This window comes from Salmo trutta, chromosome 29 (assembly GCF_901001165.1).
Source record: "Salmo trutta chromosome 29, fSalTru1.1, whole genome shotgun sequence".
In the NCBI taxonomy this organism is placed as follows: domain Eukaryota; kingdom Metazoa; phylum Chordata; class Actinopteri; order Salmoniformes; family Salmonidae; genus Salmo; species Salmo trutta.
In genome coordinates this window covers 45,542,751-45,562,677 of record NC_042985.1, presented here as the reverse complement: position 1 = coordinate 45,562,677, position 19,927 = coordinate 45,542,751, and the positions used below count along the sequence as shown (strand labels likewise).

At 41.6% G+C, this 19,927-nt stretch overlaps 1 protein-coding gene and 1 long non-coding RNA gene across 2 annotated transcripts; one reads left to right on the top strand and one right to left on the bottom strand.

Annotated features, from left to right (window-relative positions):
* Window positions 1-3,325: 3,325 nt before the first annotated feature.
* On the bottom strand, window positions 3,326-13,204 carry LOC115167699 (uncharacterized). Its single transcript, XR_003870530.1, has 5 exons — window positions 12,025-13,204; window positions 7,338-7,401; window positions 5,992-6,059; window positions 4,839-4,999; window positions 3,326-3,578 (listed from the first exon to the last, which is right to left on the bottom strand). It is a non-coding gene; the product is annotated as an uncharacterized LOC115167699 (long non-coding RNA).
* LOC115167698 (heparin cofactor 2) lies at window positions 7,340-17,862 on the top strand. The gene is made up of 8 exons (XM_029722352.1): window positions 7,340-7,418; window positions 12,708-12,750; window positions 13,204-13,491; window positions 13,690-14,333; window positions 14,599-14,747; window positions 14,932-15,056; window positions 16,834-16,978; window positions 17,142-17,862. The coding sequence occupies exons 1-8, from the start codon at window positions 7,355-7,357 to the stop codon at window positions 17,331-17,333; spliced, it is 1,650 nt and encodes a 549-aa protein (XP_029578212.1). The 5' UTR covers window positions 7,340-7,354; the 3' UTR covers window positions 17,334-17,862.
* Window positions 17,863-19,927: the final 2,065 nt, after the last annotated feature.

Here is a 19,927-nt window from a genome sequence, read left to right as displayed (position 1 = left end):
GTGAATTTACTAAATTACTCACGGTTAACGGTGACAGAATACATAAATTATTTTAAGAATTATAGATACAGAACTCCTTTATGCAATCGCTATGTCAGATTTTAAAATAGCTTTTCGGCGAAAGAACATTTTGCAATATTCTGAGTACATAACTCGGCCATCACGGCTAGCTAATTTGACACCCACCAAGTTTGGGACAACCTAAACTCAGAATTACTATTAGAAAAATTGGATTACCTTTGCTGTTCTTCGTCAGAATGCACTCCCAGGTCTTCTACTTCAACAACAAATGTTGTTTTGGTTCCAAATAATCCACAGTTATACCCAAATACCTCAGTTTTGTTTGTGCGTTCAGGTCACTATCCGAAGGGTGACGTGCGAGCGCATTTCGTGACAAAAAAAATCTAAATATTCCATTACCGTACTTCGAAGCATGTCAAACGCTGTTTAAAATAAATTTTTATGCTATTTTTCTCGTAAAATAGCGATAATATTCCAACCGGGCGACGTTGTATTCATTCAAAGGCTGAAAGAAAAAATTCTCATGAACGCGCATCTCCAGTGTCACTGTTCCCAGGCTGACCACTCACAAATTCTCCTGCTGTTCTTTGCCCAGAGACAGCAGACACCCCATTACACTTTCTGGCACCTTCTGAGAGCCAATGGAAGCCTTAGAAAATGTCACGTTACAGCAGAGATGCGGTATTTTCGATAGAGATGCAACTGAAAGACAACAAATTGTCAGACAGGGCACTTCCTGTATGGAATCTTCTCAGGTTTTGGCCTGCCATATGAGTTCTGTTATACTCACAGACACCATTCAAACAGTTTTAGAAACTTTACAGTGTTTTCTATCCAAATCTACTAATTATGCATATTGTCATTTCTGGGCAAGAGTAGTAACCAGTTTAAATCGGGTACGTTTTTTATCCGGCCGTGCAAATACTGCACCCTAGCCCCAACAGGTTAACAATTGTATTCGTATTTACAGATGGCACACAAGTTTGTTATTGACGCACATGAAAGTTCACTTGTTCCAGAAGGCATTTCTGCCAAAAAAACGCATTTAGATTTTTTTTAAAGTTTACGTTCAATTGGCACTCCTGTGAAGTAGTGACGCGTGACATACGCCTAGCTTCCTAAAACGAATCACAATTGTCATTGCCCTGCTCTGACTCCTCTTCAGACAGTAGCTCTTGTACAGAACTATGGAGTGCAATGAAATCTTTAGCGGTAGGGGAAAATGTACCAAACTGTCATACTTGAGTAAAAGTAAAAAGATACTGTACCGTAATAGAAAATGACTCAAGTAAAAGAGAAAGTCACCCTGCAATATAATAAACGTATTTGGTTTTAAATATGCTTAAGTTTCAAAAGTAAATGTAATTGCTAAAATGCATTTAAGTGTCAAAAGTAAGTGAAATAATTTCAAATTCCTTACATTTTGTACATCCTCTCCCATTGGTGCTGTAAGCCATATAGCACCATTTTTTTGTTTTTTATTTATTTACAGATAGCCAGGGGCACACTCCTACACTCAGACGTCATTTACAAAAGCTTTTATGTTTAGTGAATCTGCCAGATCAGAGGCTATAGGGATTACCCGGGATTTTCTCTTGATCATTTAGTGAATAGGACCATTTTCCTGTCCTGCTAAGTATTCAAATTGTAACGAGAACTTTTGGGTGAGAAGAAAAATGTTTGTAGTACGTTATTTTCTTTAGGAATGTAGTGAAATAAAAGTAAAAGTTGTAAAATACCCCCAAAAACTCTCTTCTTTCAGAGATTTTTTTTCTTTCACTTTCAATAATCCACTTTTGCATACACAACAATGTTAATCTGAGATTAAACACTTTGCAACATTTGGACTTCACAAACGGCACCCGGTAACATTTATAATGTGACGTCAGTTTCGGTTCACAGATGCGGGCTTCGTCCATGTAGGAATGTGTTCTTAATGGACTTGCCTAGTTAAATAAAGGTTAAATAAAAAAAATATATATATTTAATAGAGTGGGACGGGGCAGAGCGCTTGCAATGCAATGGGAAGACCACGGTACGAGCAAGCACAGTTCCACAAAGCCAGTGACACAATGACAATCTTCTCCCGTATTTCCACATTTTGTACATCCGCAATCATCAATCCACATCAAATCCACAGTAGGTAATACATTTGACACTCCACCTGAATCACAATGAATGCACAACTCCACCACAATTCACCACTTCCACAATCAACCAATTCCAGAGTCCTCATTCCTTCACGGAAATCCAAGCAAAGCAATTCATTTCACTTTCAATGACACCATTCCCATATCATATAGTTTTCAACTTTTGTTATGGCTTCGGTTCCACAGGTTTTAATTAACCAATTATATTAAACACCAAAATACAGGTAGGTTCCAACCCTCAATAAACATCTTGAGATTTATTGATTGCAGTCCAGTTTGTCACACATTTCCAAGGTTTAGATAATTAAAGCATTGATAGTTTACCAGGTTATTTGAACAGATTCCAAATGATAATGATGGTAAAAGCTAACTTTAAAAACTATAAAATGATCAACAAAAAAACAGTAAATGAAAGGATGTGAAATAAAAGGACTGTTGAAAACTGTAGCTCTTTGTGACACTGTTAGTTCACCTGTTACTAGCTGGTGCCATCTTGCCAGTTAACCCCTTACGCAGTTCTAGAGTGTGAAACATTAATTGGCCAGCAGATGGCACAATAACCCAAATATAATGGGGTTTCTATAAACAAACATATCCTTTTCCTAAACAAAACTCAACACACAGTACATTTTGTTACACAATTCTTAAACAATTTATTTTGTCAAAAATGACTCTACAGTTAACACATTATCTTAGTAAATACCATCCAAATACCACCTGAAACCGGGCTGTAAAATAATTCAAAACCAAAGCAACATTTGGTATTAACCTTTTCACAAGGAGCAACAAAAAGGTGTGATCATTCTACAACGTACGCTCAAACCGGTGTGATTAGAGCGCTTATTTAGAACGTCCAGTTTCGATTGACGCAACAGTCAGCATTTAACACTGTTTTGGGATGTCCCGGCAGTCAATCACATAACCTCTGACTCCCACTCTGAGCCATTCAGTGTTGTTGTTTATGTAGTTAGTAGGCTAAGCTGCAGCATTAGCAATCTCCTTCACAAATGGGGAAGTTATGGAGATTTTTATAAATTCTGACAGTGAGTATGAGTATGAAAGTCAGGAATCAGATTCTGATAGTGACAGTGAGGAGCTGCCCCCAACCTTGTAGCCATTGAGAACCCTGAATCTGAGGACCCCTTGTCCACTGACAAAGTCCCAGGTCCCTTTGAGGATGCTGGTGGTGATGGAGGCAGACCGACAGTGGATGAAGTACAGGAGGTCTATGGTAAGTGGAAGGCCGCCAGCAATTTCACCCCTCCATGCCCTGCTGTTTGCTTTGAGTCCCAGTCTGAAGTGCAAAGCCCCTTGCCATTTCCCTCTGAGGCAGAGTGCTTCAAGCTGTTTCTGACAGAGGAGCTGGTGGGAGAAATAGTAGAGGACACCAATCGCTATGCCTTGGAGCTACAGGAGAAGAGAGAGCCAGGAGTGAGGGGGAAACTCGCTAAATGGGTGACAACCACAATTAGTGAAATGTATACCTTCCTGGTGACAGTCCTTATGGGAATAGCAAAGAACTCCCTAAGAGAATACTGGATCACAGATCCTATGTTTGCAACTCCCTTCTTTGCCACCATCTTTTCCATAGACCACTTCCTAGTTCTGCTGCGATGCCTGCATTTCATCAACAATGCTACTGCCAAGCTAAATGACCCGTCACACAAAATAAGAAATGTCCCTGATGTTATGGAAGAGTAGACTGGCGTTCCGTCAATATATTTCCTCCAAAAGGCACAGGTTTGGGGTCCAGTTCTTTGTTATGTGCGACGTGAAGACAGGATTTGTCCAGGACATTATAGTCTATACAGGGTCCACCACTGACATCCAACATTATGAGGGGCTTGGGGTGTCCGGGTCCACGGTGATGACCATGTTGTCTCCTCATCTCAGCAAGGGACACACTTTGTATGTAGACAGTTGGTACAGCAGTCTCACACTCTTCCAGCATCTGCTCTCCAACAGCACAGGGGCCTGTGGCACAGTCAGGTTGAAGAGGAAGGGGATGCCGGCATTCGGATGCAGCAGAGGGGTGGCTGGAGTTCAAGGAGAACGGTCAACAGCTGGCAGTAAAGTGGCATGACAAACGAGACGTTCGTGTCCTCTCCACTGTCCATACAGCAACCATGTCACTAGCCCTCCTGGTTTTGACCCTTGCCTGTCCTGACGCCCAACCCGCCTGCCTGACCACTCTGCCTGTTCTGACCTCGAGCCTGCCTATCCCCTTGTACTGTTTGGACTCAGACCTGATCACTGAACCCCTGCCTGTCCTGACCTCGAGCCTACCTATCGCCTGGTACTGTTTGGACTCTAACCTGGTTATGAACTCTCGACTGTCCCCAACCTGCCTTTTGCCTCTAATATTGGAGCTCAACCATCTGGCTCCTATGTCTGCATTTGGGTCTCGCCTTGTGCCCTTATAAAGCATTATTGAGCACATCTGCAGCAATTACTGACAGGTGACTTGAACGGTAATCTGTCATGATACTATGCTTTAGAGGTGGGGGGTGGAAATGCAGTTGTTGTTCAATCACTGCATGAATATGAATTATCGGTTATGCATATTCATAAGTTGTCAGTCTTTTCTTGCATTTTTTTTCCTCTAGGCAAACAAGTTTTTGTTGTTGTTCAACCACCACCAATAATTCAATAAAATAGATGACTTACATATAGCCCTATGTGTTTTCTTGCTGTGTTTTCATCCAGTGAAACTGTTAAGGAGTGTACGCTAGGGTACAAAAGCTGGCCTCAATCTTCAGCTCGAAGGATTTCCAGTTCCAGTTACGATATTGGCAAATAATGTTCAATACCGTTTGTGTGTGTGTTTTCTGAAAGTACAGAATAAAGAGGACTTATTAGTAATTACAATACAATATCAGGATATAGCAATTAAACAATATTACAAAGAAGTAACATAACTCTGCTATCAAAAGAATAAATTGCATTGACAAAATCACAAATATGAGTTATATAACAGTAAAAAACAGTAACTGTTGAGCTCCACAAGGGGGCAGGGCAGAACAGAGCTATGCTAAACAGGCCAAATAAAAACAACCCATCATCATAAGGCCAGGGTAGCTTCAAAAGACAACACAACTAATGTTTCCCTGTCGCAATTAGCATTGTTTTACAGAGCTAATAGAAGAATGTAGCTAGCTACATAAGCACGACTGAGCATAACACCATATATGTTATGAAGTTAGTAATGTTACCTTGCGTGTCCGCGGTTATAAGGAATACAGACAAATATATTATGCTTAATACATAGTAAAAATGGCATACAGAAACTATTATAACGTAATAAGGCATTTACTTTGATAGAAACGCACACATCTCCAAAGTTATTATCATGTAGTAATGAAAACAACAATGAAGGCGAAGCGGGCACCAGACGGAAAATGTTTAAAAGTTTATGCAGGTTCTGTTCTGACTGGAGATATGCAAATGTCTGCATACTTGATCTGCGTAAACGATGGCAAAGTGCTTGGGGGAGTTTTTCCGGCTCAGTAATGCCCCAGCAAATGAATTGTCCACAAAAGTGAAATGGCCTACTTTTATGTGAATTAATGAGGCGGAACACACCTTAATTCAAACTGTTGATAGAAAATAAAACTTGAAATTGACAACTTGAAAACAGCCTATAAATAAAAGCAGGCAGAGTGCCTTAGTTTGAGGGCAGCGCAGATTAACTGTCCTGTTGAGTAACAATCACATTTTGGAATAGTGAGCGCATTTTGACATCACGTATAAAACACTCATGCTGGGATGACCCTTAGAGACATTTGGAACTCACAGGTGAAAAGGTTAAGAGCACACCTACCTTTTCAGCCATAATTTTGAGGAAGACATTGAAGATTATCAGCAACACAGATCACACCCTCATCGAACCTAATGATACATTGAATCAGAAACAGAAAAAAACCCTGGTCATCTACCTCACGAGGAGCAAAAACGAATATACAATCAATATAAAACATTATAACACAGATAACAGTGTAGCTGTTTAGGCCCCTTGCTTTTTTCTATTTTTACTAACGACATGCCACTGACTTTGAGTAAAAGGTAAAGAGTTTCTATGTATTCGGATGACTCAACACTATACACGTCAGCTACTACAGTGACTGAAATGACTGCAACACTTAACAAAGCGCTGCAGTTAGTTTCAGAGTGAGTGGCAAGGAATAAATTAGCCCTAAATATTTCTAAAACTAAAAGCATTATATTTGGAACAAAACACTCACTAAATCCTAAATGTCAACTAAATCTTGTAATAAATAATGTGAAAATTTAGCAAATTGAGATGACTAAACTGCTTGGAGTAACACTAGATTGTAAACTGTCATGGTCAAAACATATTGACGCAGTAGTAGCTAAGATGGGGAGAAATCTGTCTATAATAAAGCGTTGCTCTGCCTTAACAACACTATCAACAAGGCAGGTCCTACAGGCCCTAGTTTTGTCGCACCTTGACTACTGTTCAGTCGTGTTGTCAGGTGCCACAAAAAAGGACTTTGGAAAATTTCAATTGGCTCAGAACAGGGCAGCACGGCTGGCCTTTGGATGTACACAAAGATCTAATATTAATGATATGCATGTCAATCTCTCCTGGCTGAAAGTGGAGGAGAGATTGACTTTATCACTACTTTTATTTATGAGAGGTATTAATATCTTGAATGCACCAAGCTGTCTAACTACTGGCACACAGCTCGGACACCCATGCATACCCCACAAGACATGCCACAAGAGGTCTCTTCACAGTCCCAAATCCAGAACAGACTATGGGAGGCACACAGTTCTGCATAGAGCCATGACTATATGGAACTCTGTTCCACATCAAGTAACTGACACAAGCAGTAAAATTAGATTGAAAAAACAGATAGAAAACACCTTATGGAACAGCATGAACTGTGAAGCAACACAAACATTGACACAGACACATGCATACACAACACAATCACGCACACACACACGCACTGTAGATATGTACTGTAGAAATGTGGTAGTTGTGGAGTAGGGGCCCGAGGGCACATAATGTGTTGTGAAATCTGTGAATGTATTGTAGTGTTTTAAAATACTATAAACCGCCTTTATTTTGCTGGACCCCAGGAAGAGTAGCTGCTGCTTTGGCAGCAGCTAATGGGATCCATAATAGAAAATTACACCCACCTGATTTGTCCTTCTGGATGGCTTTGTCCTCAAAGTACCGGAACATCACCTCGTGTACTCTAGCCTGTAAACAGACAGTAGGTACGTTGACATGGCGAAGTCTAGTTTGTTGATCAGAGCAGATCCTTCATGGGAGGGGTCCAACAAGTTGATGATGGTGGATCGTAGGTCACTAAGCTCAGCCTTGATGATAGACAGGTAGTTATACTTACAGAAAGGAGACAGGTAAAGTTAGACTTTGAGCGGGACAAGTAGAGTTCCAGTAAAGATACAGGTGCCATCATTTAGGGTAGGTGACTTGACCACCTGACTGTGCTGGTCTTTGTGTGTGTCTCTGTGTGTGTGTGTGTCTGGCAGAGCTGTACTCTCGGAGTGGAGCGGTTCACCGATGGGGAAGATCAGGAGAGGAGACTTGGTGGCGATCTCACACACTTCCTCATACCACTACTCTGGCCACAGATCCAAGCCCTCCACAGTAAAGGCCATGACAACAGTGGAGATGCAAACTAGTAACCTTTTGGCGAAATTAGCCATTTTGGATCCAAAATAGGGGATCTACATGATTCGCATAGATCCGATGAGAAGTTTGGAGCAATACTGGCTGTATCCAAGGATCAGCCAATGATTCTCATAACAGAATGCATCACGCGACTGAAGAGAGGAGACAACCAATTTGCTAGTTACAGCATCAACTCGTGCTCTGGAAAGACAGCAGAGAGTGGAAAAGCAGTTTGCCAGTTACAGCAGGGTGTCTCCTGAACAATAACGAAGAGGTAGGTGAGAAGCCTGACCATGGAGACGGTGATGAAATGTACTTCATGAGCTGTAACCGAAAAACAACTAGCATTTGGAAAGTTTGAGGTGAGGGAGAAAGTGTGGTGGAACAAGTATTGTTAGCATTGTTAAGTATCTTGCTAGCTGGATCAAATTCTCCGTTAGCTAGCCAGAGAAATGTTGAGCAACATTAGCCAACTTAACTGATCAAATAATTGAGTTTATGTTGTGAAAATTTGCTGGCTAATAAAGACAGACATCTTACGTTAGCTAGCTAACGTTACAACATCAGATGAGCTAACGTTAGTAACCAATTCGCTATAGTATTAACTGGTATATGACTCCTTGCCGTTCCTCAAGTTATAACGTGTTAGTTGCTTACTGGACCCTGGCAATCTGTGTGAAATGTTAACTAGCTAATGAACTAACTACTATCTGTGAACTACTACAGTATGTGGTTAATTTTCAGAATGAGAGAATTTGGTGAAATTTTTACTTTGCTTGTTAAAACCTGTTGGGGCTAGGGGGCAGTATTTGCACGGCCGGATAAAAAACGTACCCGATTTAAACTGGTTACTACTCTTGCCCAGAAACGAGGATTTGGATAGAAAACACTCTAAAGTTTCTAAAACTATTTGAATGGTGTCTGTGAGTAAAACAGAACTCATATGGCAGGCCAAAACCTGAGAAGATTCCATACAGGAAGTGCCCTGTCTGACAATTTGTTCTCCTTCTGTGGCATCTCTATCAAAAATACCGCATCTCTGCTGTAACGTGACATTTTCTAAGGTTTCCATTGACTCTCAAGAAGGCGCCAGAAAGTGGAAAGAGAGCTCTGCAGTCTCTGGGCTAAGTACAGCAGCTCTGTTTGTTACTGGTCAGGCAGGGAACAATGACACTGGAGTGCACGTCCACGAGAGGACTCCATGTTTTTCTTTCAATCTTTGAACGAATACAACATCCCCCAATTGGAATATTATCGCTATTTTATTAGAAAAATCGCATAAAAATATATTTTAAACAGCGTCTGACATGCTTCGAAGTACGGTAATGGAATATTTTTTTAAAATTTGTCACGAAATGCGCTCGCTCGTCACCCTTCAGATACACTGCTCAAAAAAATAAAGGGAACACTAAAATTACACATCCTAGATCTGAATGAATGAAATAATATTATTAAATACTTTTTTCTTTACATAGTTGAATGTGCTGACAACAAAACCACACAAAAATAATCAATGGAAATCCAATTTATCAACCCATGGAGGTCTGGATTTGGAGTCACACTCAAAATTAAAGTGGAAAACTACACTACAGGCTGATCCAACTTTGATGTAATGTCCTTAAAACAAGTCAAAATGAGGCTCAGTAGTGTGTGTGGCCTCCACGTGCCTGTATGACCTCCCTACAATGCCTGGGCATGCTCCTGATGAGGTGGCGGATGGTCTCCTGAGGGATCTCCTCCCAGACCTGGACTAAAGGATCCGCCAACTCCTGGACAGTCTGTGGTGCAACATGGCGTTGGTGGATGGAGCGAGACATGATGTCCCAGATGTGCTCAATTGGATTCAGGTCTGGGGAACGGGCGGGCCAGTCCATAGCATCAATGCCTTCCTCTTGCAGGAACTGCTGACACACTCCAGCCACATGAGGTCTAGCATTGTCTTGCATTAGGAGGAACCCAGGGCCAACCGCACCAGCATATGGTCTCACAAGGGGTCTGATGATCTCATCTCGGTACCTAATGGCAGTCAAGCTACCTCTGGCGAGCACATGGAGGGCTGTGCGGACCCCAAAGAAATGCCACCCCACACCATGACTGACCCACCGCCAAACCGGTCATGCTTGAGGATGTTGCAGGCAGCAGAACGTTCTCCACGGCATCCCCAGACTCTGTCACGTCTGTCACATGTGCTCAGTGTGAACATGCTTTCATCTGTGAAGAGCACAGGGCGCCAGTGGCGAATTTGCCAATCTTGGTGTTCTCTGGCAAATGCCAAACGTCCTGCACGGTGTTGGGCTGTAAGCACAACCCCCACTTGTGGACGTCGGGCCCTCTTACCACCCTCATGGAGTCTGTTTCTGACCGTTTGAGCAGACACATGCACATTTGTGGCCTGCTGGAGGTCATTTTGCAGGGCTCTGGCAGTGCTCCTCCTGCTCCTCCTTGCACAAAGGCGGAGGTAGCGGTCCTGCTGCTGGGTTGTTGCCCTCCTACGGCCTCCTCCACGTCTCCTGATGTACTGGCCTGTCTCCTGGTAGCGCCTCCATGCTCTGGACACTACGCTGACAGACATAGCAAACCTTCTTGCCACAGCTCGCATTGATGTGCCATCCTGGATGAGCTGCACTACCTGAGCCACTTGTGTGGGTTGTAGACTCCGTCTCATGCTACCACTAGAGTGAAAGCACCGCCAGCATTCAAAAGTGACCAAAACATCAGCCAGGAAGCATAGGAACTGAGAAGTGGTCTGTGGTCACCACCTGCAGAACCATTCCTCTATTAGGGGTGTCTTGCTAATTGCCTATAATTTCCACCTGTCTATTCCATTTGCACAACATCATGTGAAATGTATTGTCAATCAGTGTTGCTTCCTAAGTGGACAGTTTGATTTCACAGAAGTGTGATTGACTTGAAGTTACATTGGGTTGTTTAAGTGTTCCCTTTTTTTGAGCAGTGTAATTGCCTGAACGTATGAACAAAACAGAGCTATTTGGATATAACTATGGATTATTTGGAACCAAAACAACATTGGTTGTTGAAGTATAAGTCCTGGGAGTGCATTCTGACGAAGAACAGCAAAGGTAATCCAATTTTTCTTATAGTTAATCTGAGTTTGGTGAGTGCCAAACTTGGTGGTCGTCAAAATAGCTAGCCGTGATAGCCGGGCTATATACTCAGAATATTGCAAAATGTGCTTTCACCGAAAAGCAATTTTAAAATCGGACACCGCGATTGCATAAAGGAGTTCTGTATCTATAATTCTTAAAATAATTGTTTTGTTTTTTGTCAACGTTTATCGTGAGTAATTTAGTAAATTCACCAGACGTTTTCGGTGGGTATGCTAGTTCTGAACAAAACATGCTAATGTAAAAATCTGTTTTTTTGATATAGATATGAACTTGATTGAACAAAACATGCATGTATTGTATAACATAATGTCCTAGGAGTGTAATCTGATGAAGATTATCAAAGGTTAGTGCTGCATTTAGCTTTGGTTTTTGTTTTTGTGACATATATGCTAGCTTGAAAAATGGGTGTGTGATTATTTCTGGCTGGGTACTCTCCTGACATAATCTAATGTTTTGCTTTCGTTGTAAAGCCTTTTTGAAATCGGACAATGTGGTTACATCAAGGAGAAGTGTATCTTTAAAATGGTGTAAAATAGTTGTATGTTTGAGAAAGTTGAATTATGACATTTTGTTTTTGAATTTGCTGCCATGATATTTCACTGGCTGTGTCCAGCAGGTGGGACGCTAGCGTCCCACGTAGCCCATAGAAGTTAATTTGACACTTGATCGATGTCTACTACTACTTTTGACACTTGATCGATGGCCACTATAATAGAGCAAAAATAGAATGCCTTTTTGTTTCATTCTACTTCAAGATGTTTTTTTCCCATGTGCAATATTTAGATGTGTGTGGTCACAAGCATTCTATTATAAAGGCTGTCATGGCTAACTGTAAAATGAGTGTATTTTTTCTCAAGACTTGAGTGTCATTTGCAGTAAAGTCTAGGCAACAAATAACATTGGATTGCTTTCTTTACATTTTTTAGCTGTGAGTTAGTTTCACATGAACTACGTTTTATTTTAAACACAGAGACTGATCATGTAGATCATTTTCTTTGTTTAATTAGTTAAAACCTGCATTTCCCCCTAGAAGGGATGTTTTTTTGCATGTTTCAGTCACCTTTTTGGGGCCTCAACAGTTTGCATCCCTGCAACAGAGTACAGCCAGAAGTCCCCGAAGAGCTTCTGAAGGAGTGGGCTAGCCTCAATGATTGGCAGCAGCTGTCTGGTCAGCAGTAAAGAAAGAGAAAAGGGAGATGATAGAGAGATTTTTTTAATTTCACACTTTATTCAGACAGCTGCAAACAAAGGGGAGACAGGCTGGGATCGTTACCGCTAGCCCACAGGTTTTGCACAGGTATAGATGGATGACAGAGGGAGAGACAGAGATTGAATGTCACTGAGGAGAACTCAGTGGTCCACGGTGCCACTTTTTTTACAATGAAGGCCAGTGAATCTGGATTGCAATGGCATTGTAAAATCTAGAGTAACAATGTATGGGCATATCATTAACATGTAAAACTTTTTTTCACAAAATAGCACATTTTAGTGTATTAATGATTAAACATGTAAAACTGTCATCTCCAATAACTGATGTCGACGTATCAATTAAAGTTACCAGTTAAATGGACAAAATTCAAACAAAAAATACAGATAGGGTATTAAGTGATCAAGTGACTGGGGCAGAGTTAAACATTTCAGACGGATGCAGCACTTTGTACACTTTGTTGTTTGATCTGAGCTATTTGTTCAGGGTAAGAGGACATCAAAGTTCAGTTTGGGCTTTCGGCTCTTTCTTCACAGTGTTGCAAACAGACCAGTTCCCGCCATCACAGAGAAAGCACAGGTAAGCCATTTTAGAGTCCTTGACTGACTGCCGTCAAATACGTGAATCCTAACAAGATAAAGACTATCACTGTCGTGTTCGTACATAACTCCTATTTATTAACTGAAAAGTTCCTCTGAAATTAAGCAGAAATGTTTGCGAGTTTTGAACAACTGCTGAATACATTTTTGAAGAATTTTGGATGTTCTTTAGTGTGTATGCCTTCAAAAGAAGGCTAAGCATGTTGCTATTGATCATGGTTCTTGATAAATACCTTAGGTCAGTGTTTCTCAAATGGTGGGTCGTGACTGATTCCTTTTCTGAAGACAGACTAGAAACACTGGCTTTAGGTTATTTTGAGTCACAATAGAAAAGTTTGATCATTCTCCTCGAGCTCTGTCTGTTGTGATGATGACGGTGGTTTGTTCTAGATGAATAAATGCCTTCTATATCTGTCTGCTGTGTCTGGGCCAGGATGTGGGTTGTCACGGTCATCGCTGTGTCCTGTGTCCTTGTCGGTCCCTCTCTCGCCGGGGTCAAGGACCTGGGCTCTCACTTCAGCTTCTATGACCAGAGTCCGACCCCAAACACTGAGCCGGACCCACGAGGCCTCGGCCAGGGTGGAGCTCTGGACATGGAGAACATTCCTCTGGAGTTCCACAAAGAGAACACTGTGACCAATGATCTGCCCCTGGAAGGCTTTGAGGACGAAGACTACATCGACTTTGACAAAATCCTGGCTGAGGGTGGGGACGACTACAGGTGGGTGATACACACTTTACTAACCCTGTAACGATGTCAAGGGATTTAAGCACTGGGACGGTCCATAGACACAAAATCCATTGATTGCAGTGGTTGGAGCATGGTGCATGCTTGTGGGTTTGATTGACTGTGTAAATCATTTTGGATTAAAAACTTCTGCTAAATGACCATATTTTCATAATATTTATATTATTACAGTGAGGGGGATGAGATTGATGAGATCGCAACTTCCGCTCCGTATATCGACATCTTCGCTGAACCCTCAGATCCAAAAATCCGGCGCGCCCGACTCCTGAGCCTATTTCACGACCGCTCACGCCTCCAACGAATCAACGTGGTCAACGCCCACTTTGGCTTCAACCTCTACCGCAGCCTTCGGAACAACGTCAACCAGACCCACAACATTCTGCTGGCGCCCGCCGGAATCTCCATTGCCATGGGCATGATGTCACTGGGAGCGGGGCCTGGAACACATTCTCAGCTCTACCGGGTGCTGGGATTTGCCAATTTCGTCAATGCCAGCAATCACTACGACAACGCCACGGTGCACAAGCTGTTCCGGAAGCTCACACACAGACTCTTCCGACGCAATTTCGGGTACATGCTGCGATCCGTTAATGACCTGTACGTGAAAAAGGAGGTGACGGTGGAACCGAGTTTCCGGGAAGACACCAAGGCATACTATTTTGCAGAGCCCCAATCGGTGGACTTCAGGGACAAGGCGTTTCTGGACAAGGCTAACCGGCGCATCTCGAAGCTGACCAAAGGACTGATCAGAGAACCACTAAAAAATGTGGACCCCAATATGGTGCTGATGCTACTCAACTACCTCTACTTTAAAGGTAAAGACAACAGAGTAATAAGCCCCAACTATGCCATTTCTATGGACCAAGCACCAAGTATCTGTCTGTCTCTGATTATATTTTGTCAACATTAAGTAAAATCTTTTAAAGCGATACATTATGGTCTATATTACATTTCCATTAGGCCTAGACTTTAACAACAAACTTAAAATCCTCTCTTTGTAAGAAAATTGAGAAACATCTTATTGACACAAGCCAAACAATCTCACCCACACAAACAACAAATCCCCACCCACACAAACAGGTACGTGGGAGCAGAAATTCCCAAAGGAGATGACTCACTACCGGAACTTCCGTGTGAATGAGAAGATAAACGTTCGAGTGCCAATGATGCAGAACAAAGGGAACTACCTGGCTGCTGCAGACCATGAACTGCAGTGTGACATCCTACAGGTGGGTGATAGACATTTAGTTCAGGGAAGTGAGATATATATATAAAAAAGAAGATTCAGTGCAGTGCAATATAGGCCTACAGTATAGGGCTGGCACAATTACCGTATAAATGTGTAACCAACGGTTATAGATGAAGACCGTCATAAAAAAGATCATCATATCATTATCGTCATGATTATTCTAGCTCCCCTATGTGGGGAACATCAGCATGCTCATCGCCCTGCCCAGGAAGATCTCCGGCATGAGGAACCTGGAGCAAGAGATCTCCCCCACAGTGGTCAACAAATGGCTCAGCAACATGACCAACAGGTGAGAACATATGACCACATCTGACCAATAGGTAAGAACCTGACTGACTGGCATACATGATAAAAGAGAACAGCACACGTGACCATACAAGACAACAGGTGGCCATTCCAGACAAAACTTGACCAACATGTGAGCAGACCTGGCCCAAGGTGAACAGGAATAAACACCGTAAACGGTATGAACAAAAGATGACCACTGGGTTAGAGTATAGGGCCAAAAACGACCAAATTATGGAAGCTATGGGATAAGAAACACAGTGCCTTCAGAAAGTATTCACACCCCTTCACTTTTTCCAGATTTTGTTGTGTTACAGCGTGAATTTAACATTTATTAAATTGAGATGTTTTCTGTCAATGCCTACACAAAATACCCCATAATGTCAAAGTAGAATTATGTTTTTTGAATTTTTTACAAATGTATAAAAAGTGAAAAGCTCAAATGTCAATAAGGATTCAACCCCTTTATGGCAAGCCTAAATAAGTGAAAATGTGCTTAACAAGTAACATAATACGCTTTTTGGACTCTGTATGCAATAATAGTGTTTAACATGATTTTTGAATGACTACCTCATCTCTGTACCCCACACATAAAATTATCTCTAAGGTCCCTCAGTCAAGCAGTGAATTTCAAACACAGATTAGTAGATAAAAAAACGATTTAAAAAACAGACATTGAATATCCCTTTGAGAATGGTGATAAATAAGTAATATAAATTGCACTTTGGATCATGTATCAATACAACCAGTCACAACAAAGATATTGGCATTCTTCCTAACTCAGTTGCCAGAGAGGAAGGTGACAGCTCAGGGATTTTCACCATGAGGCCAATGTTGACTTTAAAACAGTTACAGAGTTTAATGGCTGTGATAGGAGAAAACCAAGGATGGATCAACAACATTATAGTTACTCCACAATACTAACCTAGTTGACAGAGTGAAAAGGAGGAAGTCTGTACAGAATACAAATATTCCAAAAAATGCATCCTCATTGCAATAAGGTACTAAAGTAATATTGCAAAAAATGTGGCAAAGCAATTACATTTTTTTCCCCTGAATTGTAAAGGTCTGGGTGTAGCTGGTGCAGAGGAGTCAGGCACAGGACAGCAGAGATGAGTAATAAAAGTAACTTTACTCAAAATTACCAAGTACATGTAGTAATACCAAGCTCACACAAAAGGACCGAAATACATAAAACAAACACGCACAAAAACCATGGTGAAAACAGAGGGTTAAATAATGAACATGAAATTGGGGAATTGAAACCAGGTGTGTAAAACAAAGACTAAACAAATGGAAAATAAAAAGTGGATCGGCGATGGCTAGAAGGCCGGTGACGTCGACCGAACAAGGAGAGGGACCGACTTCGGCGGAAGTCGTGACATGAATACAAAATGTTATGGGCAAATCCACTTACTGAGTAGCACTCTCCATTTTTTCAATCATAGACATAATGGAGCCAAGCACAGGCAAAGTCCTAGAGGGTAAATGTTGCACATTTCAGGTGTTGAAAGGTCGTAGAGACTTACCCAGAAAGACTCACAGCTGTAGTCACTGCCAAAAGTACATCTACAAAGTATTGACTCAGGAGCGTGAATACTTATGTAAATTCGATATTTCTGTATTTCATTTTCAATACATAAAAAAAAAATTATAACTTTGTCATTCTGGGGTATTGTGTGTAGATGGGTGAGATAATGTAGAAAAAGACAATAGATATTAATACTTTCTGAAACCACTCTGTGTCTAAAGAGTATATTCTGTATTGGTCTCTACCCAAGGACACGTGAGGTGGTGTTCCCCAGGTTTAAGCTGGAGCAGAGTTATGACCTGATAGACAACCTTAAGGAGATGGGCCTCACAGACCTCTTTGAGGAGAGGGGTGACTTCACTGGGATGACTTCAGAGAAGATCGCAATTAACTGGGTAAACAAACCTCCAAGAGAGCAAACACCACAATCTTAACTTTCACTGCTCGATGCTAACACCAGCAATATGCTGTCAAAGCCAAATAACTTTTTAGCTATCTAATAATGTTAGATAAGATAACCATTGGGTCATAACTCGATTCTATCTCTATCCCCACCAGTTGAAGCACCAGGGGACGATCACGGTGAACGAGGAGGGGACGGAGGCTGCGGCCCTGACCCAGGTGGGCTTCATGCCCCTCTCCTCACAGATACGATTCGTTATAGACCGGCCCTTCCTCTTCCTCATCTACGAGCACCGCACAGACTGCCTCGTCTTCATGGGCCGCGTGGTCGACCCCTCACAGAGCTAAACGCTTGGTAACTCTGTAGTTCATTCTATCTAGAAAAATGTACCTACTAACATGAATAATTATTTTAGGATTGTATTAACAGTGGACTAATTAGCAAAATACAAACATTTTTTTATGAACTCTTTTTAAATGTCCTTTTTCAGCTAGCATTCACCCAAAGTAGGAAGCCATTTAAAAAATATTGGCCTGGTAACCAATTCTGCTGATCCTACAATGGGACTGCTAGCTGTCATGGCGAACTGTATGAACCTATGTCTGAGAGAGGTTAGTCAGGAGTGTTGATATTTGCTGTCTGTTAATGTTCCATCTCTATGCATCTACAGTGGAAGGTGTTCGACTAGAAACACTAAGCTTTGGCTAATCAATAAATGTTTTAGGGGAAAACAATAGTCAATTTGACCATGACTTTCTTGTTTATTTTTATTTTTTATGTTGGATGTTTGGATTTTCTGAAGTGTTTAGCTACTGTGTATGTAAAGTTCTGTCTAGAATGTTAGATAAAATGAAATACAAAAGCATTTGAGACTGTTGAAAATGCGTTTGTGTTGTATGACAAACACTTAAATGGCTTTACAAGTTAAAATGCAGGTGCAACATTTCTCTCTAGTACATTTTCAGCAATACAAAAGAAATTACCTAATTCAAAATTGTCCAGTCTGGCTCAGTCGGTAGCGCTTGCAATGCAAGGATTGTTGGTTCGATTCCAGTAGCCACCCATATGTAAAATGTATGACTAAGTCGCATTGGATAAAATCATCTGCTAAAATGACCTATATTATGTTAAAATAAAGAAAACTTACAAATACAGTAAGCTTTCCAATAAAGGGTGAAAACAAAAACTCCAAGATAAAAACCCAGTAACATATTTTGCAAAGAGTAAATATTTGTCGGCTGAGTTAAACTCTAATTAGATGGAGCTCAGATCTTTTTGGGTTGGTATGTAATGGCACCATCAGATCCATCTCACACACAAAATATTCTATATTTTAGATTCTTCAAAGTAGCCACCATTTGCCTTGATGATAGCGTTGCACAAGCTTGGCATTCTCTCAACCAGCTTCACCTGGAATGCTTTTCCAATAGTCTTGAAGGAGTTCCCACATATGATGTGCACTTGTAGGCTGCTTTTCCTTCACTCTGCCATCCAACTCATCCCAAACCATCAGGTAGCCTAGTGGTTAGAGCGTTGGGCCAGTAAATGAAAGGTTGCTAGATTGAATCCCGAGCTGACAAAGTAAAAATCTGTCATCTGACCCTGAACAAGGCAGTTAACCCACTGTTCCTAGGCCGTCATTGTAAATAAGAATTTGTTCTTAACTGATTTGCCTAGTTAAAGGAAGGTTAAAAAACATTGGGTTGAGGATAGGTGATTGTGGAGACCAGGTCAGATTTTTTTAAACATTTAATTAGCTAGGCAAGCCAGTTAAGAACAAATTCTTATTTACAATGACAGCCTACCCCGGCCAACCCCTAACAACGCTGGGCCAACTGTGCGCCGCCCTGTGGGACGCCCAATCACGGTAGGTTGTGATACAGCCTGGAATCGAACCAGGGTCTGTAGTGACACCTCTAGCACTGACATGCTGTGCCTTAGAGCGCTGCGCCACTCGGGAACCAAAAATCTGAGGCTGCACTCAATCACTCTCTTTCTTGGTCAAATAGCCCTTACACAGCCTGGCACCTGTTGGGTCATTGTCCTGTTGAAAAACAAATGATAGTCCCACTAAGTGCAAACCAGATGGGATGGTGTTTTGCTGCAGAATGCTGTGGTAGCCATGCTGGTTAAGTGTGCCTTGAATTCTAAATAAATCACTGACAGTGTCAATAGCAAAGCACCCCAACACCATCACACCTCCTCTCCATGCTTCACATTGGGAACCACACCTGCAGAGATCATCCATTCACCTACTCTGCGTCTCACACGGTGGTTGGAACCAAAAATCTCAAATTTGGACTCAACAAACCAAAGGACAGATTTCCACCGGACTAATGTCCATTGCTCGTGTGGTTTCTTTGCAGCAATTCGACCATGAAGGCCTGATTCACGCAGTCTCCTCGTGACAATTGATGTTGAGAGGTGTCTGTGACTTGAAGTCGGTGAAGCATTTGTTGGGCTGCAATTTCTGATGCTGGTAACTCTAATTAACTTATTCTCTGCAGCAGAGGTAACTCTGGGTCTTCCTTTCCTGTGGCGGTCCTCATGAGAGCCAGTATCATAGTGCTTGATGGTTTTTGCAACTGTCCTTGAAGAAACTTTTTCAAGGTTATTAAAATGTTCCGCATTGACTGACCTTCATGTCTTAAAGTAATGATGGACTGTCGTTTCTCTTTGCTTATTTGAGCTGTTCTTGCCATAATATGGACTTGGTCTTTTACCAAATAGGGCTATCTTCTGTATACCACCTCTACCTTGTCACAACACAACTGATTGACTCAAACGAATTAAGAAGGAAAGAAATTCCACAAATGTACTTTTAACAAGGCACACCTGTTAATTGAAATGCATTCCAAGTGACTACCTACTGAAGTTGGTTGAGAGAATGCCAAGAGTGTGGAGAGCTGTCATCAAGGCAAAGGGCTAATTTGAAGAATCT